The sequence below is a fragment of the Anastrepha ludens genome, chromosome 4 (genome assembly GCF_028408465.1).
Source record: "Anastrepha ludens isolate Willacy chromosome 4, idAnaLude1.1, whole genome shotgun sequence".
Classification (NCBI taxonomy): Eukaryota; Metazoa; Arthropoda; class Insecta; order Diptera; family Tephritidae; genus Anastrepha; species Anastrepha ludens.
In genome coordinates, this window is record NC_071500.1 from 14,239,227 (window position 1) to 14,263,026 (window position 23,800).

The following is a 23,800-nucleotide window of genomic DNA, read 5'->3' on the forward strand; positions in this document are numbered from 1 at the left end:
TAAGTGGATGAGCGTAACTACTCACTAAAGGAGTAGTTGAAATTTCGCGGTACTAAGGCACATCAGGAAGGTAGAGCAGGTGATATGACTTTTTTTATTTTATGTATTCCCTAATTTGTCAGACTATGTAAGCCTTTTACTTTGTTGTTATCTATAGAATTCAAGCAGCAACAAAATATGACTTGCAGCATTGCTTTTATTCGACTGCCGCTACCTTATTGATTTGCCTTGCTCGGTACCCATCCTGCGCGCTTTGTTTTGTTAATAGCAAAGTTAAACTGAATCAGCAATTGACTTTAATATAACTGAGTAGTTTTTTCGAAACGCAATTAGGTAATATTCACATGCAGTCAAAATTCAAATTTAAATTAATCTCTGCAAAGATTCATATTGTCGGGTTACAATCGATGGGCCTCCACAGCATATGAAATTCCAAATAGGCAGCTGCATTGCACGCTACAAACAAAAACTAGTTCCTTTTTCAGCCAAATTATAAAATTTTGTAAATTTCCGTACTTCATCCAAAATAATCTGGCTAAACATATTTAAATATCTCAACTTCGGAACGTGGCTCGCCTAAATGTTCGTAGGTATTCACACTTTTTGGATATCTTTATAGACAAATATATATAGAAAAATTAGAAAATCGGTTGGGATTTAACAAAATTCTACAATCAATAAAAAAAAAACCAAAAAAATTACATCAATGCTAGCAGAAACAACAACTCACATACATACGCTTGTTTGCAGTGTCGTGTGTACTCACTTGACTCAGCCGGCGATGGTGGATTCAATGTTTCCGGACTTATGCAATCCGATGGCGATGGGGAACGTTCACGTTTCGTCGTTATATGGCCAAGACCCAGTCCCAGACCAGCTGCATGCCCCAGCGAATCGGATCGATGCCCCAAGCCACTTGAGTGTCCCAAATGGGTGCCAGGCAAGCCATCAGGTATATTGTTCTCCGACAGGAATTCATCCAAATCTGCGTACTGTAACATTTACGTATGCACGTACAGGTGGTAAATGAAAAATAATCAAAAACGAATTATATTTTGTTAGTGGAAATTAAATTTAATCAATTAAATGTAAACAATAGAAAGCAAAGCAACAACTTTTCTAAACTTTTCGAATTTTCGTATTACACACATTTGACAAAGAAACAAAAAAACACTTATATTACATAATTTTTATTCGAAAATGTGAATTTGTAGTAACATCTTCTTAAGGCAGTGATTGAAATTGAAAAGCCCGACCGGAAGCTAGAATTATTCACATGCATATTAAAGTGGAAAAAAAGCGAAATTTATGGCAGTTTGAATTTTTTATCCCAATCGCATTAAAAGAGTAAGAATTGAATTGCAAGATAATCGAATTTTTAAATACCTAAATACCTGACAATTTTATTTATTATTTATGCGAACTTTTCATTGATTTCAAGAAATCCAACAGATCATGTCGATTTTCTATAATATTTAGTCCGACAGAAACCTCGACGCTTCAACTTGCTTAGTTAGTGTACAAGCAAAAAAAAAAAATCAGGTACCTAATCATTAAATTGCATGAACATAAAACCACCGTGAAATGTGTGTCCACAATTTTTTTCTATGTCTGTAGTCTTGACAGAAAAAGCTGGAATCGGCAGTTCCATTTGTGATGTTTTTTAAAACCTATAGGCTAGGTGATTTAATATACAGGTTACCTAAGAGTCTAACTCACAAGTAGTACTTTTTCATTCATTTCCGATAGCATCTGGCACTCTACTGACATCCACTTCAGAATTTTAAAAATCATAATAAGTTCAAATTGGTCTTGATTTATTGAAAGAAATGTTCTTGAGGCCTACCAACACAAAAAGGTATGGAGAAATTAATAGAGTTAAAATAATTTAATTTATTTTAGAAATAAATGCACTGAGCTAAGATATACTTCGAAATAGTAATAATTGGCGCCTACACTCATTATTGGGTGTTTGGCCGAGTTCCTCCTTCATTTTGTGGTGTACGCTTTGATGCCACCTCCGAAAGCAAGTGGTTTTTTATGAGGAGATTTTTTATGGCAGGAATACACTTGGCGGTTTGCCGTTGCCTGCCGGGTAGTGACCCGTATTAGGAAAAACGTTTTTTTTATTATTTGGAGTTTCATGCCCGGAGATTCGAGCCCAGGCGCTAAGCGGATACGACGGCCATATACGGATATCAAAAAAAAAGCTCATCCAGAGCAAATTCTCTGATATGGCTCTCTTAACTATACTAAGAATAGTTGATTTCGATAACTTCAAGGCAAGTATACTAAGTTAAACTATGTAAAACAAAGTAGATCGTAGCTCCTGAAGGATGGGCCGCAGGTATGCGCTCTCCAACTAATTGAAAGAGAAATTCAGCTGCCATTTCTTGAACTGAGTAAAATTATTTGGTCACACATAAGACAGGTAAAATACAGCACGGATCAGGGGTGATAGATCACAAAGTTTGGCCCTCTGCTCATTTTTACATATATTCTTACGCTTTTCGAATCAATCGTTGTTGAGATGGCAACGAGGGGACGTGCGCAATAGCTGCGTTGATTTTTCCTTATATCACTAACACAAACTCAGTTTTGTCGTAAACAAACAGCTGCCTTATCCGCTGTTACGTCAGCAACCTAACTTATTCTTTCAAAGTCCATGAGAACCGGTTAACGGTCTCACTTTAGCCACACCTCCTAAACTCTCTCTCCAACGTGCATTGGCCTAATTTTGTGTAATGGAGGCTGTAGCATTTACAAACTCTGAGTTCATAATATCATATGTAAATAGGATGCTGAGGAAAATAAGAGGACTTATCGGATGTTGCAATAGGCGACAATTTGTAAATTTTGTAAGTGTCAAAATGATTTGACATCTACTTCTAAGTTTCGGAATTGTAACTATCCATTCCTTTATTGCAACTATGTCCCTATGCATATGCTCCTTTGATCTTAAAGATTTAGTGTGCGATATTAGGTAAAAATCGGAAAACTATTATTTCAATAAAATTTAAACTATATTTGTTGTGGTATAAAATCGCATAAATTCTTTTTCGGAACAGATTTACTCTAATTTAAAGGCGTAACAGAAAACGTTGTGTTAACAGTGGTAACTATAAGTATACCAACTAAATGAATAAGCGAGGAAACAGTGCTCGAATTTTTTTAAGGAAAATTACTTTTTCTTATGTATCTTTAGCATACATATTTTCTGTACGGACGAATCAGACGATGCTAATAAGAGGTGGCGCAAAATTAATCATTCTATTTTCTTAATGAAAATTACTTTTTCCTATATATTTTTGGTATAAGTAAATATTTTCTGTACAAACAAATCAGACGAAGGGAATGCAAGGTGGCGCAAAATTAATCATCCAATTTTCTTAATGAAAATTACTTTTTCCTATATAATTTGAGTATAAGTAGATATTTCTTAGTTAAACAATTTAGATGAAGTTCATACAAGGTGGCGCAAAATTAATCATCCAATTTGGTATTCGAATCATTTTTTTGCTAACTAAAAAACATTATTTTTAATAATCGAAATCCTTATTTTGACCTTTACGCGCTCCATTGCTTGTGTATTTTTATACTGCAGCTGTCTAGTTCACAAGTGTCAAATATGATTGTCTACAACGCTATTTCCAAAAAGTTTTAAATCTTCCGATAAGGTGATCGATTTTGCACCACCTTTTATTATCACAATCGGCCCCTTTTATTTGAAAATACTAACCACTCTGTTAGCTGTCTGTTGTCAGCGAATCTCAGTGCAAACAAAGAACAGCTGCTTGGCTTAACATAGCTTTTGTTTAACTGCAGTTAAGCGTTCAGGGACTCCTAGGCTATAGATTCAGGATGTGCAAAGATCAATATCTTTCCAATTAATTAATTTGTGGGTATATATTTCAAGTACACCCTTCAAATTACTATGAAGGCACTACATATTGCCAAGTTTCGACTATTTGTTTTGTAATTTAAATTATTTTTAATAAAAAAATAGTTCTCTCTATAAAAAGGACAAAAATAATTCAGAATTTATAAAAATTCGTCAAATTCTCATCAAAATTACAACATTTTTAATTAGAATGTGGGGAAAAAACTATGTGTGCGCGATTTTATAATCCATCAAATTTTAGTATATTTATATAAGATTTTTGATATTTTTTTTGCAAGTAAAATAAAATGTCATGCATTCGTTGGGTATAAAATCAGTTAGCGCCATGTATATCTCACTTTATGCCAAGTAATAAGAGAGATAACAATTAGGTTTAAAATTACAAGCACTGCCGTAATCAAGTTGGTAATAAAATACTTAAAAATCGAGCAGACACATTTCATTGCAAGTACATAGGAACAGATATATATGTGCCTGTGTATGTATGTATAAACGAGTATACTTGTACATGCATACCCATATATACCAGTCGTGAATTATCCATTACAAAGAACACTCTCGGTGCACCACATTTACATGAATGCGCATGACTATGTAACTATGCATGAATGTGTACTCATACAATTGCATTCGTATGTTAACAATTAGAAAATTAATTTTAAGCTTCATTCAACTGAATATGCAGTCCGCACTACGAAAGCTTCAAAGCGCTGAATTATGAAAATCTTTGTGTATTTGTGTAGAAATGCAAACGGGCCGTCAGCTCATCAGCCGGAGGGTAGACAGGAAGGCTTTGTATCTACGCTCGAAGGCAAAAAATTCTTCAAATAAACTAATCACTTCCACAGATTTGGCTAACCTGACTACCCGCTGCCGGCTTTGCAACTTTTTTTCGAAAAAAAAAAAAAATATTTTTTTTAATTTTTTTGTGTTTTTGTAAATATGCCATTTGCTATGTGTGTATGCACAAAAATCAAAAAGTGAAATGTATATATAATATGTATGTATGCATGGATATGAAGAGCACGCTTCACTACGCAGCAGAAATGATACTAACTTGTGTTACCTTAAGATCGGCATCGTACGGCAGAGTTTTATCCCATAAATTCGGACCGAGGAATGCGGTTTGGGCCTCCACATTCCAGAGATCACCCTCTTCTTTGTATTTGTCATCGCCACAGATAACTTCTTTGTTATTCGATGAGGATTTTCCTGTAAGGCAAATTGAAAAATAGAAATGTTAGTTAGAGAAAGGCATTTCACATTTCAGTGTGGCAGGCAAATATAAGTGTGTTTGGTTCATAAATACATACATGTCTATTATAGTACATATCAGTATATATAATATATATATGTATATATAAATATAAAAAATAAATAAATGGAAAACAATGTCGTTAAGCCATATGCACTTGTTGAGTTTGGCGACACCTACTCATAACAATCACTTAACTGCATGCATGCATCCCTAAGTATACCCACATATGTACGTACATAGGCTCTTACGCAATAAGACAGAACTTAGCTTTCTATTTATATTCACTTAGCTGCGGATCTTAGCTAGTTAAGACCTAAGCACTAACTGTCTATCTGCACCTATCAGCTTTCAATTGGCTTATGATTCAATGGCTCTTATCACTTTATCAAATTATGACTGCAATTTAATTGGTTAATGCCAATACGAATACTTGAAAACTATCTTACGCATGGGACTAAGTGGTTTTATGATTGCAGAAAGCAACTAAATATATAAGTAGTAATACTATGTGCGCTTTTGAATCTTTCAAAGAGCTAATACTTGAGTAGACTGCTTATCTGCGAAACACTCTGAGCACATGACTCGCGATATAAATAATTCTGTGATAGTTATCACGATTTCGAACTATTTTGTCATACACGACTACCTATATGAGTGGACACACTTGTCTTGAATCGAATGCAAAAAAATTTAATGGGACTCGGCTAGCAGAATAACGTTGTTTAACGATTCCTAGCTTCCAGATATATTTGGAAGAAATTAAGGCTAAAAATTTTAGTTTTTGGGTGGGGCTGTTTTAGGCCAGCTTAATAATTTCTATAGATTACTACGACTGCAGGTCAAACATGAAAGGGAGCTGATGTCTAGCATTCGATCATGGCCGATATAATTAGTCACCCAAGCCAACAAATAGTACCTCTAATACTACCAGGTATGAAATGAGACTTTGAACTATTAGTCCATAGATGTCGCTAGGAGCATTTTTAAACCTTCCCAAATGTCTTGTTTTTTTCGCCTGTCATCTGTTAACAATATTCAGTTCATTGTTTGTTACGTTTCATACAACACTGCATTTTTGTCGCTCCTAAAAATGTCGATTTTCATGCCCTCAAACTACGATTTGGGGACATCGTGAAACCACTTGTGAAATGTTGCTCTCCCGCTTCAAAACGAAGTCTTTTTTGCATCGAATCGTTACGGGTGATGAAAAATGGGTGTATTTCCCCAATCTTAAGCGTAAACGATCGTATGGTCCGCCCGGCCACAAGCCAAAAACAACAGCCAAACCAAATCGCTTCGGCCGCAAGGCAATGCTGTGTGTTTTCTGGGATCAGCGTGGTATGGTTTGGTACGAGCTATTAAAACCAGGTGAAACAGTTGACGGTGCACGCTACCAACGACAATTGGCTGATTTGAACAGCGCTATACACCGAAAACGCCCAGAATATGCCGATCGGCGTCACAAAGTAATTTTTCTTGATGACAATGCACCGCCACATCGAACAATCGAACTGTAAGTTGTTTATATGGCTCGGGAGTTGGCGGCTTACTCACCAGACTTGGCGCCTTCCGATTATCATTTGCTTGCATCGATGGGCCACGCACTTTCCTAGCAGCGCTTCAATTCTCACGAAGAAGCCGATGATTGGTTTGCGGCCAAAGACGGGCGGCAATTTTTTTGGCGCGGCATCCACAAATTGCCTGAGAGATGGGAAAAATGTGACGCTAGCGATGGCTATTATTTTGAAGACTAAATTTGTAATCATTTTTTGTTAATAAACCTAATAAACTAATATAATTCATTTATATAATTCAGTAAAATTATTTTAATCCATTTTTAATTCGCCCTACAGCAGAGGTTGGCAAACTTTTGAGCCGGAAGAGTAAAAAATTACAATTTACACCATTTCCAAGTTATTATAGCGCCACATAGTTTTTTCTTTCCAATATAAATAGTACTCGCGTACAATTTTTTGTTGAGAAAAAAAAAAACTAATCTATTTATAAGAATTAATATCGATTTACTCATATAATATATACCCTATGATCAAAAAGTACCGTGAAGTTGATGTTGACTGTTTTCTTCGATTGCCAAGGCATAGTGCACCATGGTACCTTCCATCGGGCCAGACAGTCAATAAAGAATATTATTTATCCCTTTTGAAGCGTTTGAGAGATGCTGTACGTCGCAAACGGCCGGAAATGTGGGCAAACTCAAGAGTTCATGACTGGTTTACACGTTTCAGAAAGGTTTGTGAGGACATAAATACCAATGAACATGCGGGCTGCCCAAAATCAGTAATCAGTGAAAACTACATCGAAACTCGTCGTAAATTTATCAAAAATGAAACGAAATCATCATTATCAATTCATGGAATCGGAGATGAATATATCCAAAAACATCGATTAATGTATTTTAACTGATCATTTGGGCTTACACACCTTTCGACTGTGCACGTTTCATTCCGCACAAGCTAACGGAGGACCAAAAATTGCTCAGAATTCAACATTCGAAAGACCTCATTACAGAGGCGAGAAAAGATGAAAACTTGGTTTACAACATTGTAACTGGTGGTAAGACGTGGTGTTTTCAACATGAACCTGATACTAAGCGTCAAACTGTCGAATGGAAGGCCCCAGACAAGCCAACTCCCAAAAAATCGCGTTTGGAGAAGCCAAAAATTAAGGATGAACCAAACTCTTTCGTCCAAGTGGGCCCACTCTCTGGGCAACCATCAGTACCTAACCTAACCTATGAAATTCTTAAGTCAATTAATTTCTCAGTATCCATCGTAGTTTTGAGACGTTCGTTTAGAGGCTTTTTCGAATAGGTGGCAGAAAAATTATTGGAGCAAATATTTGAATATTTCATTGGTACGGGTTTGACAATTATCCAGTTAAATGCTAAACGAGTACCTCCTTCTCTTATCTATCCAAAGTTAAACGCGTTTAATACAGGGTTGTCCATATTTGACGGACCCATTTGGCAACCCTGTATATTTTGACAGAGACGTCAGATCGCTTAATGACATACCGCGTTGGAAGCGTCAGTCCAAGCACATTTTTACCATTGAACAGTACACGCCACGCGAGCGCTCCCAAATTGTTGAAATTTACAACAAAAGAAGTCAATTGTGAAAACTCAACGTGCGTATAAAAAATTAACTAATGTGAAAAGTACGCCTTCTAAGAACACCATCAAACGTTTGTACGAAAGGTTTTCGACCGGTGATGCTCTTTCTAATCCAAAGAGGCCAAATAAAAACCGACCAAGGTGATCGGATGAGAATATTGCTCTTGTACAGGCCAGTGTTCAGACGTCGCCAAGGATATCCCAAAATCGCCGTTCTCAGCAGTTGGGCATTGCTCGGACCACTTTACAACGAATTATCCGCATTGATTTGCATTTATTTCCGTATAAGATTCAATTGACGCAAAGGTTGTTGCCTGTGGTCAAGCCTGGTCGATTGGAATGGGCTCAAAAAGTCATCGAAATGGCTGAAGATCCGTCGAATATGGGCAACCCTGTATATTACATAAATGCTTATCGCAGCAGTTCTATTTGTTTGTTTCTATAGCAGCTTATTATCCCTTCCCTAGGCAATACATTAAGCCTAAATTTTAAATACTACGTCTTAGCCAATAAAACCACCATAAACTTTGATAAATGTAGGTTAATAATTCAATGATACGAATAGTGGCCATTTTAGTGCTAACGCTAATGAGTAAATCAAGACATTAAATGCGCCAAATGGCACTAACTAAAAAAACCAAACAACCAAAAAACCAAAACAAGAAAAACACTCACCAGCAGCAGTGAAGAAAAGTGCAAACGTTGCAAACATGCATTGCATGCAGAAATGAGTAAAAAATAAAGCAAAACCAAAATAAAAATTCACACCCGCAAGTCCACACAAACACTGCAAACCCGTACACAAGAGATTCCACCACGGCAAGACGTGAAGTAAGCGCGCATGCGCAGGCAGTCACATACAACCAGCGCATGCATATGTGCATACCTCTCGCCACACATACACACACACACACACACACACATTTACATATGCACAAATATACCCGACGCTAAATCACCACAACGCATTCGAGTCCAAAAGTCAGGCGGTGCAAATCATTTCCGTATTCAAAAGTTACATCGTAAAATACGAAGTACAACAACAAAATAAACAGCAAACATAATTTCGTTGGCGCAGAGTGGGCTCGCTGTGGGTTGGTAGTAATAAACACTCATACATCTGGCTGGTGTATTATTTATAAAAGCGTGGAGCAAAGCGGTTGGCCAAAACAAGGAAAACCAGAAAGCAGGCAAGCGAAAATGATAAATGGAGAAATGGAGAAAATGATAAAACGTGCAAATGAGTGGGAAAAAGGCGCAATAGGCCATTGTAAAATCTGACTTTGGCTGACTTTCAGCCGACAAATGACGAAACGGTGCTGCGTTGAGCGGCAGCAACAACAACGCGGCTTCAAAGCGGCTATAAAGCAACATACTCGCATAAACAACGAAAAATAAAATAGAAAACGAAAGTGAAACGTTGGTTTTTTTTTCACTTTTCTTGTTCAGCTTGTATTCATTGTGTCATGGTGTGTGTGAGCGCGTTTTGTTTACTTTGCGCGCATGGCATGTGCAGTTAAAGTTTTATTTATTTTTTGTTGCATTGCCTTTTCGTTTTAGCGGAGTAGCGCAAGCTTTTCTCTCCATTGCACTCAGTCGGAGTTATATTTAGCGCAGCGCATGCGTGACCGACCAATAGCACTCGTGCGCATTGCAATTTGAGTTGATTTCGTACGCGACTGCTGTGAGTTAATTAGCTCTGATTTCCAAATGAGCGTTTGAGCGAGAGTTTACATTTGACGGAGCTTTGGTTTTTCGTCTCTCGAAAGCTTTTTGGCACTTCAACGCAGAATTTGCCACTTGGACTTTCCGGTCGCCTTTCTTTCGGCTTTCCTACATTTGACACTGCCATGCATCTTATAGATGTATGTATGTATGTATGTGTATATGCAGTATTTCGATTGCTTCCAACATTTCTTTGCTTTTACGTATGGCTTTTCTCGAGAGCGTCGCGTTTCTTTGAATCTGCCAACAGCACCATTTGTAATACGAGTTTTGGTGAATGGGCTATCGGAGTTATACTATCTGGATGTTGGCCGAACGCTCTTAATCGCAAGCAACATCTTTGTATGTATGTATGTATGTATAGCTGAGTGCACACTTGTATTTGGTTATCTGGCTGTTGCTAAGTATGTATGCATGCAGTAGTTTGAGCTGCAACATTTCGCTGTGCATTTTTCGCCTTCATTTTTTTTTATTGTCGTTTTCGTTATTACCTGTCTGTCTGCTTGTCTGCACATTACTCGAAGATTTCTGCTGCAGCTTCAATTTCAGCTTCGCCAACTGAAAATTTCCGCTTTCTTATTCACTCTCACTTTCATTTGACTACGATTCGCTTTGGTCTTGGTTTTTTGTGTGCTAATAACTGGTTTTTGCCGTTGTCTAAGTGGCGGTTTGTCTCGCTGCATTATCTGTGTTTCTTTCTTTACATTACCAAATGTTGCGAAATCTTTGCCATTTTTCTGCTATTACGATTGCAATTGAATAATACTTGCATCTTAGAAAATTGCATTCGAATTCATTCACGTTTGTTCGACTTTTCTTACAGCTGTATGAGGAGGTGTTCAGCTGTATGCGTATGCGTTATGTTAATGTGCACAGAGTGGCTTTAAAAGTATGCGCATAGAAAGAGCAACGCGGTAACTATCATACAAGAAGAGAGTCTCACTTTTATAGGATTTTATTTTAATATTTTTCTAACAAGTTATTTAAATCAGCAATAAAGTTGTAAAAGAAATTTTTACTTTTCAGTTCAATACAAGATTTGAAAAAATCAGTATTTCCAAAAACTAAAAACAAATGAAGTTTTAGTAGCACTTATTTCCTAATTCGACAAAAAAAAAAACAATAAATAAAAAACGAATTCATTTCAAATTTCATTTCATTTCTTCAAAAGTGACGTCTAGATATCAGTAGTGAAAAATTCCTAGACGGTACTTTCTCTAATGCCATCTTTGGCATTTGCCAAGTAGATGTAGGTACAATTTTGCACTATAGAAAAATGCGTTAAAATTATTGAAACCTATTATGAAAATAGTCGATCTTCAAGAAAAAACATATCGCAAAATGTATGATTTTGTTGGTGGAAATAATCGTCCGAATGAGTCGACAATTCAAAGATTGGTGCACAAATTTGAAGCAACCGGTTCTTTCGAGGATAGAAAAAGGACTGGTAGACCAAAAATTAGACGTCCTGTTGCAGCGCAAAGTGTTGTTGAACAACCTTCAATATCGCTGCCTCGACGTTCACAACAATTCATGGGCTGACTATTTCACGAGTTTTACCTGAAGACTTGCTCATGGGGAACATTTAGTAATTGATGCAATTTTCCTCGTAGAATTGTTAAGAGCCGTAGTTTGAATAAAAATTGTGAAAGTAGTGCAAGAATCTAAGTTTTTATATATTTTATTTCAAAACAGTACTTAAGCGCGTCCTTTGAAATTCTCCTTATTTGTTTCGCTTACAGTGCTTTTTAGCATATTTTCTCATCAATCAATTTACTTGCATGACTGCTATTGAAAATTACTTGTATGGCGCCTTTTTATTGAATTCGCTAATTTTCGCTAATTCGCTCTTTTTTGATGGTACAAAGTTCGCAACACTTTGTACTGTCTGCCAAAGTTCCAAAATTTTTTTTTTATTTGCAACTACTATTTTAACATTCGCCACAAATTCGCCATCTTGGCTTTTACTTTACTGAGCTTAAGCCACTTTCGTAACACTTCTTCTATGCTCTAGGCTTGTTGTTGTTGTTGTAGCAGCATAAACCATCCCGTGCATATACAAGGAATGCTGCTGAAGAGACGGTCCTTGGGTGGACATAAATCCGGGTCGTTCCGGATACGTAGAACCGACTGTCGTGGGAACGTAGGCTTATTATACTTTTGAAGGACCAAAAATAGTTTTTTACCTTTTTCCGATTGAGGGAGCATAGTTCTAAATTTAATTTTAAGAAGCTACTCATACAACACTTGCCATTAGGTATGTATTCCCTTACTTTTTGTTATCTTCAGCATGTAACACGCGGGCTGAAAAGTTCCGGACCTAACACATAGATGGCACCAGCCTCATTGCATTCTCCACTTTTTCAGTTACTACTAACCTTAGAACGACAGCTGTTAAATTTCATGATATACTATTTATTAGTTCGTGAGTTATTGTGCAAAGAGTGCCACTTTTTTTATTATTTTCAATTCAATGGATCAAAAAGAATTTCGAGTTTTAATTTGACACTGCTTCTTGATGGGAAAAATTACGTTCAAGCGAAGCAATGGCCATAACAGTTCAGCAAACTGTCCCACTCTGCACGGAGTGGGAAGAAGATGTTGATCAAGTTTTGTTCCAATACCCACGCAATGCGAAACCGAAACCTTTAAAATCGTAAACATAGAAAATATAATATAGATTTTATGCTTAAGGCAGCTGATAACTGGAAGCGAATTTGTGCGTTTGTAAACCATGTCAATAATGATCGAAGGCGCGCGGAGCTTCTTAGAAGTCAACAATAACTAGCAGACTAACCATCCCTGTGAGGGAATACCTTTTCGCCAGTTCCGTGAGGAGAGTGGTAAGTAGTGGAAAGGTGTTTGGTACGGAGGTGTAGATGTGCGGATACATACTGCATTGTCGGCATGGCAGTACTCATTTGAGTTTTCTCTTCACGGGCGTCATACCGGAAAAGTAACGCTGCGGATAAGCTTCAATTCTGGGACAATATGACAACTGCCTAAAGCACCGAAGAGAAATATTTAGCTGTTAAAATTCAAATATTTTACTTTTTTCATATTAACTCTTTGAAATATTTTGATTCGTTCAAATTAGCATGTAAATTAATTTCATTGTAGAAATTTTTGTAAAATAAAATAAAATATGTTCAAGAATATTTAGCAATCGCTACTTTTACTTCATTTAAATTTTAAAGCTTCAAGCATATTTTTTGTATATAAAAACTATTAATAAATTAATTAAAAGTCTTTGGTACTTTAAATGATCAAAAACAGGCAAAGCGACAATTACAACTTATACTTTTTCGGAAATTTGTGTAAGGAAATTGTCATTCTAAAACGCCTACCGGTATATGAACTGAAAAATAATTTTAAGTGGCCTACAAAAAGGATTAACAATGACAGTATAGGTTGAATTCGATATGCTAAAGTACCGACTCATTTATATTATTAAGATCCCATAATCCGGCCGCCGTAGCCGAATGGGTTGATGCGTGACTACCATTCGGAATTCACAGAGAGAACGTGGGTTCGAATCTCGGTGAAACACCAAAATTAAGAAAACATTTTTCGCCCCTCGGCAGGCAATGGCAAACCTCCGAGTGTATTTCTGCCATGAAAAAGCTCCTCATAAAAATATCTGCCGTTCGGAGTCGGCTTAAAACTGTAGACCCCTCCATTTGTGGAACAACATCAAGACTCACACCGACATCAAGAGTCATAGCCGACCGGAAAATGCTACTAGTTAAGAGCTGGCAGTCTATTGCTATGAACCGTGCAGATTAGAAGATGATTGTGGACGAAGCTTAAGCTCTCCCTGCGCTGTAATCGCTACTTGATGATGATGATAATATCCTATATTGTGAGACCGTTTGGTTGTATCATTTCCAGCAAAGCTCAGCAATAGCTCTGACTTCGAATTAAAAATTAGGTATTACTCAACTGGTTTAATAGACTAACATATAATTCTGACTAAGAGGAATGGTAAAGAACGTTTAAATTGTGCAAATTTTCAACTGGCTCAGGTATTAGATAAAAAAAATTACATGCACCGTAAACGCACAGATTTGAGTATTAGTTTAGTGTTGTTCTTCAAGGATATGAAAAATTGATGCAGTACAACAAATTTAATTTAATTTTTGCTTTAATTTTGTAACTTCTGGTTTTCTAACCACATGAAGCGTACCAAGTTTTCTCTTTAAATCTGAAATTTTTCCGAACCCATGCACATTCTCATACAAACAAAATTTTCAATGCTGAGTGCAGACGTACATATGTACTTACATAAATAAAAGTTTAAAACTGCATGCAGATGTACGAGTATAATAAAATAACTTAAACTGCTAAAAATATTTTCAGCCGCATTTTCAAAGTAATGGGAAGTGAATTCATGGGGAAAATCACTTAATTTGATTTTAGTATTTTTCTCATCCCAGTAATAATTACTTATGGGCATTCATATATTTTCCAAGTTTTTAACATTTCAAACATAAATACGTTTTGCCAGTTAAATTAAAACTTTTTTAACTTTCATAAGCAGCGAAAAACCAAAAGCAATAGTAACAATAACAAAGCAACAGAATCGGAGACAAACACATTGAAAAACACAAGCAAATAACAAAAACAAAAACATAATAAAATGCATACAAACAAAAAACTATAAAATTACCGTTGGTTTTGCAAATGAACCCCAAAAAGGGAGATTTCCTGCCTGAAAACAAAAAAGTAATAGATATTGTAAATTAAAAAACATCTCAAAACAAAAAAAAAAAATGCAACAGAGAATAGAGTTTCATGGAAAGTTTAAAAAATAGTTAACAGTAGAATTTAAAGAAAATTTATTGCTTAGCAAACAGTCAAAAGCAAATACATATGAATTAATATTTGGCGAAGTCGCTATAGAAGAGAGAATGAGACAGACTGTGAGGAGGAAGTAAAAGCAGAATATTCCGTTCGTATTTAAACAGCAGCAATAAATTAGGTTGTCGAAGATAAAAGAGGGAAACTTAATAGAGAAATGGGTGGATACAGTACACAAGTAAACAGTAAGACAATGCAGCTAAAATAAACAGCTAAATGCAGATTTTTTTTTTAAATTTTTTGCCCAAACTTTTTTTGTTAAAAATTTCCAAAAATGGAGATACGAGGTGTGTTCAAAGAGTATGGCGAATTTTGTGTTTTTTCAAAAATTATTTATTTATTCATTAATATCGATTTAATCCACTTCAAAGTAATCCCCATGAGATATTATGCACTTGTGCCAACGTTTTTTCCAATCTGCGAAGCACTTCAAAAAATCATTTTTTTTTTTTTAATCTTGTTCAGCTCCTACTTCGATGCCGCCTTTATCTCGTCCATCGTAGCGCAGCGTCGTCCTTTTATAGGCCTCTTCAATTTCGGAAATAAGAAAAAGTCACAAGGGGCCAGATCTGGGGAATACGGTGGCTGTGGCAACATTAGTGTGTTGTTTTTGGCCAAAAAGTCGCGCACAAGCAACGATGTGTGAGCAGGGGCGTTATCGTGATGCAAGCGGCAATTTGTGTTCTTCCACAAATGCGGGCGTTTCTTGCGGGAACAGCTCCCGCAAACTACGCATAACTTGCAGATAATATTCCTTATTGACCGTTTTACCCTGTGGCAAGAGCTCATGATGCACAACGCCCCTGCAATCGTAGAAAACGGTAAGCAAAACTTTTACATTCGACCGAGTTTGGCGCGCTTTTTTCGGTCTTGGTTCGTGCGACAGCTTCCATTGAGATGATGCAGCTTTGATTTCCATGTCATAACCATAAACCCACGATTCGTCACCACTTATGACCCTCTGGAGGAAATTTGGGTCGTCGCGGACAGAGTCCAACATCTCATTAGCAATGTTCATGCGTTGCTGCTTTTGATCGAAATTGAGCAGTTTTGGTACGAATTTTGTGGCGACCCGTCTCATACCCAAATCATTGAAAAAAATCGAATAGCAGGAGCCAATCGATATGTCTAGGTCCTCAGCAATTTCTCTAACGGTGATTCGACGATTGGCCAATACCATTTTCATCACTTCATGAATTTTTTCGTTGTTTGTGTGTTGTTGAAGTGCTCGGGCTTGCGGCACGCTTTTCGTCGTTCACATCTTCTCGGCCTTCTGAGAACATTTTGTACCACCGATAAACGTTGCTTTGGCCCAAAGTATCTTCTCGCGCATTTAATTTCGTTTTTCACCCAAAATTTGATACAGGTTCTTTGATCCATCTTTTTTTGAATAGTTAAAAATCGAAGACGAGCCAAAACACGCGCAAACAAAGCAGCTGTCAACAATTAACTAAACATTCAAAATGGCCGAATTCGTCGGCATGAGTGAGAGACATGAGTACCACCAACATATCGCCACAAAAAAATCGAAATTCGAATATACGTAACCTGTGAAAATTCAAAATTCGCGATAATTTTTAAACACACCTCGTACGTAAGAGAAGAAAACGAAGAAATCCCACAGATCTTTTTCTTCATTTCCTGGTTGGACGTGGCTTAGTAGGTCTGACTTCCACTATATTTAGTTATTTCACATGCCAATGCGGTGCTCCCAGCTCAGTTAAAAACAGGTAAATTCATATGCATACATACATATACATGTACTTATGCATGCTTAAACTTGGGTGTGTATGTATGTATGTATATGCATATATTTAAATACTGATAACTTTTACTTTTATTTTCACTTTCACTGCGCACCTAAATGAAAAAATGTGGCGGAAAGAAACGCACCAAAGATGCTGAACGCCAATGCGAAAGGGCTACGATAAGCAACAATAACAAATGAGAAGAAACAAAAATGGTCAAGCCATATGTAATTTATGGGCTCAAATGCGTTGTGCTTATTTTTGGCACAACAACAACTAGCGACCGAAAAAAAATTCTTCATGCCTACATATGTACATATTTGTGGTCACACAGCCATGTACAGATGTATGGATATTTGCGTGTGTTTGCTGTTCCAGATATTCGCATCTTCAGCTGTGGAAGATGTTGCGAAAGTGGCAACGATAAATGAACTAAAAAAATGTTAGCGATGATGCTTTAATCTCCTCCAATTGTGCACAATTGTCATTCTTCAAATTACATAAATACACACGTGCATATATATGGTAATATATATATATATATTTACATACATATGTACACACGCCGCTGGTGGCAAAGCCCGAATCGCACAAGCAGAAAGACACAAAATTTGTATCAGAATGTAAATATGCACACACACATATTTATCTGTATATGTGTCAACTCATATGTATGAGTATGTACCATACATATACACATATGCATGTGAGTACGATTGTGTATGTGTAAATAATCAATTTTTATAACGGCTATACGCGTGAGTAGGTCACAATATGCTGACCGATTTCGAATTTGGAATAGGTTTGCAAATATTGTCTGTTGCTTTTATAGATTTACATATTTACATGCATGCATGTATTGGTGCAATATGTGTTTATTGGCTTTCTTAACTTATATGGTTATACCTATTTATACTCTATGTGATACATATGGATAGGTACTACATTAAAAATGGGTCAAAAATGGGCAGTTGTGAGAAATCACTAATTGTGCGGAACAACCTCGCTGAGGATTTTCCAATAAGAGGTGTTATTCCCGTAAAAGGTCAATGGTTTCGTTGCTTGAGTGGCACGTAGCGCCGTCTTATTGAAAATAAACGTTGTCCAGATCAATACCATCCAATTGCGGCCATAGAAAATCGTTAATCATCTCTCGATAGCGCAATCCATTCACCGTTACTGTTGCTTCAGCTTCATTTTCGAAAAAGTAAAGTCCAATAACTCCGCCGTACCATAAACCGCATCAAACAGTCACACGTTGCGGATAGAGAGGCTTTTCAACAATAACTCTTGGATTTTCTAAGCCTCAGATCTGACAATTCACAGATTTGACACTGTTCACGGAGACGATACCGTGAGTGTAAGGACTGCGGAAAAGTGGTTTTCGAAATTCCGAAGTGGTAACTGCGACGTGGAGGATGACCGCGCGCTGGTCGTCCTCAAGTCCTTAACTCCGACGCCTTGCTCGAACTCGTGGAAGCTGAGCCACGTCAATTTGACAGTCGATATGATAGCTCAGAGGTTAAATTCATCGCATGGAACAGTTCACAGGCACCTGGTTCAGTTGGGAAAGGTTTCAAAGCTGGGAAAATGGGTTCCGCATAGACGGAAAGTCGCCAAACTTCAGCAGAGAGTGAATGTGTGTTCTCAGCTGCTGCAACGGCTTGAAAATGAAAGTTTTTTGAACCGTATCGTTACTGGTGATGAAAAATGGGTGCTTTACAATAATCCTGTTCGCAAATGCCAATGGTTATATAAAGATGAAACACCAGAACCGCGACCCCTAGAGATGGCCTTCGCCCCAAGAAGATTCTCCTGTCTATTTAGTGGGATATGGCCGATATTGTTTATTATGGACTTCTAGAACCAAACCAGACGATAACTGCTGATTATTTGATTATTATTCCCATCAGCTATCAAACCTGAATTAGGCACTTCACAAAGATCGTCCGTCTTTAGTGAATAGACGCAAAGTTTTGTTTGACCACCACAACGCAAGGCAAACATTAGGCAAGCTGAACGAGCTCGGATGGCAGCTAATGCCGCATCCACCATACACTCCGGATATTGCACCTTGTGATTATCACTTTTTTCGTGGACTTCAATCGCATATGAGTAACAAGAACTACTCCTCAAAAGAAACTATAAAAAGGGATATCGAAGCGTATTTTGTCTCCAAGGCCAAAAAAGGGAATTGAAAATTTGCCTAAGCGTTGGGAAGATATTGTAATGAATGAAGGAAAATATATTATTGATTAATAAATACTTTAAACAGCTTTTTTATTAATTCTAAAACCACCTTTAAAAAACGCAAGAACTTATGGACTTTTTTTGCGTGAAAAAATTGCCCCCCCTTTGAGAATGCACGTACGTAAATTTATAATTATTTTTTACTAATATGTACAAATGTATCACTCTTTATATTTCTACATTTACAACTTTCGTCGCAGTTCACATTTTTCTGTGTCAACAACATTAATTATAGCAAAATTATCTCACCCTCTACAGAAAGTAAATTTATTGTCTTTTTTAATTTTTAGAAACTTTCGCGCATTTGTCCAAAAAAATGCAAATTCAATGCAAATTTGAGTGCCAGCCCATTTCCCATATCTGCAATAGGAAGTAGACATCCATTAAGATAAAGCGAACTAACAAAAGATTCAACACAGCCACGGGTGTGCACAACAAACACACTTAGTTTGTGTAAATGTGTGTGTGTTTAGAAACACAATGGCCAGAAATCTCTTCACCTACGAGCATCCAAATATAATATTAAAAAGTAACAGTCAAAAAGTTGGGTATGCGCTAATTTTAACCATATTTTGCATGCAGATAATTAAAAATAATTTGCATACTTTCCGTAAATTTGGTAGCAGCCAAACTATCCCTACTGCCCTCAACAATGAATGCCGAAAACGACGCAGGCCCCGAAAATGAAATTTCGTTGGTATTTTCACTTTCATTAGAAGCACTCGAGTGGCAGTCAGTCGAGCGGTCAGTTGGTCAAAAAAAAAAATAATAATTAATAATAAAAATAAAAGAAAACAAATACAATAAAAGAGAACTACGCGCATGCGTGTGTAGTAAGCAAAACGACGATCGCTCAATTCCGTTGGGACTACGACAACGCATTGTTGCTGCTGGCTGCGCTTTTCTGTTTCTGTTTCGTTTTAGGTTTTTTTCATTTTTTGCTACTGGCGTTAATTATGTTTAGATGAAGGTACCATCGTCGCCAACTGCTTGTGACAGGCAGTGAAAATGACCAAATGAAAATGTAGCAGCCCATCGAAAGAGAAAAGGAAAAAGTGCAAAGGCAATACTACCAAAATTTAAATACAAATGTAATTTAAATCTTTTAAGTTGGCCTTTCTTGCATTAATATAAAGGAAATTGCTGTTTTTCGGCTCGACGCTAAACTGTATTCCTATGCTATTAATTTTTTTTTTTTTTGTTTTTGCGCTTATATTGACATACTTATACAAATAAGGCTTGAATACATTCGTCGCCATAAATGTTTGTATTAAAAGCAAGCTTGTCTGCATGTGTGTATGTACGAATGTGTGTTGCATGTATAGGTGTGTAAGTTTGCTTGTATTTAGTAACAGTACTATTATGTTTTATGTTTCATATTATTTTACTTTTGATCATTTTTATGCTGCTAGTCTGCTCGACTGCAACAGAAGCAACTACACAGACTGATATATGAGATTTTACTGGACCGTAGCAATAATGCGGAATTAAACTTTCACTTTTTTCATGTTTTTCACATTTCTTTTGACTTTTTTTCTGGCTTTTTGGGTATTTCGAAAAATGTATATGTATGTGTAAAAAGCTATATATGTATGTGTATGCACATATATATTTTATTTCGCCTTACGTAACATGAAACAAACAGAAAAAGTGTATAAGCAGATTTTTAGGTTAGGTTACAACAATTGGCGGCATCCACTTTTCAGCATCAACCACATACGTAGCTTAGATTAGATTAGATTTGTGAGGGGCTGGACAAGTCCAAGCACTCAGTCAGTAGACCATTGTACTACACCCGGATAGATATTAGTAGAAAGAATAGAGATGGGAAAGATAAAAGGTGGATGGTAAAAACGGATAAATAGTTTGAGGTCACTCTTTCACAAATCTCTTGGATTCATTGATGAATTTTAAGAGATCCGGAAGAGGAAGAGTATGAACATTGTCCAAACTCAGTGTATCGCAACCCAGTATCTTAAGTCTGATTCTGGAAAATGCAGGACAGCTACAGAGAAAATGCTCTGCAGTGTCGTCATTCTCAAGTCCGGATAGGCATATCGGGCTGTCCACGACCCCCATGGTAGCCATATGCTGACCACAGACGTTGTGCCCTGTGATACGTACGTGATTGTTTGATTATGAAAACTGTTAGGATTCCTCACATTCTCGCAGTGTGACTCAAAACCAAACAAAAAAAAAAAAATTAATAAGTTTTTTCTGAATTCATAAACAATTATGTTCTTTCTTTTTTCGGCATTTAAAATCTGCCTGGAAATGCCCAGAAGGAGGATTCATCAGAAAAAATGACGTTGCTGTAATCGCGGTCCAAGTTTGCCTTCGCCCATTCCACTCGTTTTTCAACGTGTTTTGCACTCAACATTGGTTTTTCCAAAGTACTGCGATATTTCAGTTTATTGCCAAGCAGTTTATTGCAAATCGTTCCGTAAGATATGTCAACACCTTTTGCTTTCAATTTCACAGCAACTCCACTTAAAGTCAAAGTTGGTTCATTCGAGAACAATGCGACAATCTTTTATTCGTCTTTTTTTGAGACTTTGCTTGCACTACCGCAATCAGGAAAATCATCGTCCGTTACCGACCTTTTTATAGCGATTTATCCACTTGCTTCGACTTTCCCATATATTTCGCAGCAGACTAATTTGGGTCCTTTTTCATGCAAACATAGAAAAATTGTTTCAAAGCGAGAGACGTAAACAGCACTCATTTCGAAAAACCACTCAATTGAAAACAAAATTTGACAGACAGCTGACTTTTTACAAAAAGCATGAAGGACTGAGGTGCCCTCTATGCCATAGAAAAAGTAACAGAACGCTCTGATTTTTTATCTACGTGTAACAGTGACCACGCTCTTATGTAACAGACTGTAGGTACGTACGTGATTGTTTGATCATGAAAGCTGTTATGATTCCTCACATTCTCACAGTGTGACTCAAAAACAAGCAAAAAATTAATAAGCTTTTTCTGTATTCATAAACAATTTAACTTTGTTGCAAAAGATTAATAACAAACAAATTTAATAAAAAAAAAATTTAATAAGAAAAAAATTTTATAAAAAAAAAATTATTTCAAAAATATTTCTTTTTTGTTTGAGGCTCTAAAACAAACACCCGATACTTTCTTTTTTTTCATCCCTACAGTTTTATTCAGCCTTCGTTAGATTGGTGGTTGTTGTTGAGCGGCTTTTTCGGCGCTAAAATGCTCCAAATGTTTTGCCATTATATACCAAGTGGGTCTTTAAAAGTAGCTTAAGCGCTTTTTCACAAAATCTCAGCCTATAAATGGATCCACAAAACTATGATTTCTTAGACTTTCTTACTTAGCAGACACTGTGAAATGATTTCATGCCATACTATCATACAATATTTTATGGCATTCAAACAGTGAATCGGCGCTAGTGCGTATGCCCACACATACATAAGCATGATTATGATGTGTATTTGTTTATAGCCATTTCGCGTAATTGCAGCAAAACTGTTACACTTTCTTGCCACACTTTTCCTTAACCATGCCAGTTCGTTTAGTTCATACCATTCCAATACCAATTCCATTTCATAACAATTTTAATGAATGAAGTGGCATGATAAACGGCATTCATGCATACATACATACATACATACAAAAAAACACACAATATGCATTTATAGTTCATAGACGGCCAATCAGAGAGTGTTGGAATTTATTACACCATTTCACCGGCTGTTTGACTGGTTGTTCTTGTTGCTATTATTGTGATCACTACATATTTTATGCGCATGCTGTTGCTATTTTTGTGGTCGCATGTATGGTACTAATGCTTTCGCGTTAACATTGCATAACCAGAAAGAGTTTGCATGAGAATAAATAACCGTACCATAAACACAAACAAACCATAGCCAAGTACTCTTACTCTCACTTAAGCATAGAAAACGGCGCCTTACATGAATACGAGTACCTCTGCCGCTGGCAATTAAACGATGCGACACGTGCGAACGTACTTACATACTTTCAAATTAAAAAAAAAACAAAAAACAGAAAACTATACGCAACTGTTTGTTTATACTCGTAGCATTCACTAGTGTCCCACAAATGCAGCGATAGCATTACTTTTCTTAACCCAGCAGACAATTTATTTTGAATAAAATTCATAAAGGTATTTGTGCAACTCTGAAAGCTCTGAAGTGTACATACATACAATTTGATTCAATAACCATAGCGTTAAATAGCTAAAATGCAAAGAAAGAAATATATATAAGTAGAGTAAAACTTCTAAAACGGTATTAAGTTGATTTTGTTTGGAATAGGTTTGCCACTTCATTTTTTATAAAACTCTGAAGTGTACAGTCAGCGTCAAAATAAATTGTACACCACATATTGTTAAGATTTGACTATTTATTTATTTATTTTAAAATTTCTATTATTTTTTTTTTTTTTAAATATAGTTCAACTACAACAAAAGCCATATAAACTAAAGTTTCGAACTTTGTATAAAACTTGTAAAAATTCGGCAAATTTTCATCAACCGAATTTCATACTTTTTACTTAGAATTTTTAGAAAAATTTCGGTTATCTAGTTTTATAGACCATTCAATTTTGGTATAAGTTGGTGCAAGTTTTAAGTATGTATATTCAAAATTACACTGATTTTTTACAATTTTTTAGGAAGCGGTCTTGCGTCTTTCTCTATTCGGCATAATTTTCTTATATGGAAAAAACATCCTATACCGTCAGCAGAAAAAATTGTCAAAAGTCAACGCAATTCTTGAGCTACTTGAATTTTGTATTCAAATTCAAAATTCAATAATCTAATATACAAAACTGCGTACCTGAAATTTTGTTATAAATTCCTAGTAAAAATTGTGAAATTTCGCTGAACATTTGCAGAATATTTATAAATTTTGTGTTAAGTTCGAAACCTTAGTTTATAT

The 23,800-nt window shown here is 36.3% G+C and overlaps 1 protein-coding gene across 11 annotated transcripts in view; it reads right to left on the minus strand.

The window, feature by feature from the left end:
* The window catches only part of LOC128861567 (transcription factor mef2A), a 77,377-nt gene that overhangs the window by 3,179 nt on the left and 50,398 nt on the right, over positions 1-23,800 (minus strand). For 6 of the 11 annotated variants that reach the window (XM_054099803.1, XM_054099802.1, XM_054099801.1 and 3 more), the window contains exons 3-5: positions 14,687-14,728; positions 4,959-5,113; positions 767-992 (exon numbers count right to left, since the gene is read on the minus strand). In XM_054099803.1, coding sequence (XP_053955778.1) covers positions 767-992; positions 4,959-5,113; positions 14,687-14,728 — 423 coding nt within the window. The remainder of the gene's footprint in view (positions 1-766; positions 993-4,958; positions 5,114-14,686; positions 14,729-23,800) is intronic. The other 5 variants (XM_054099804.1, XM_054099807.1, XM_054099810.1 and 2 more) reach the window with 2 other exon arrangements.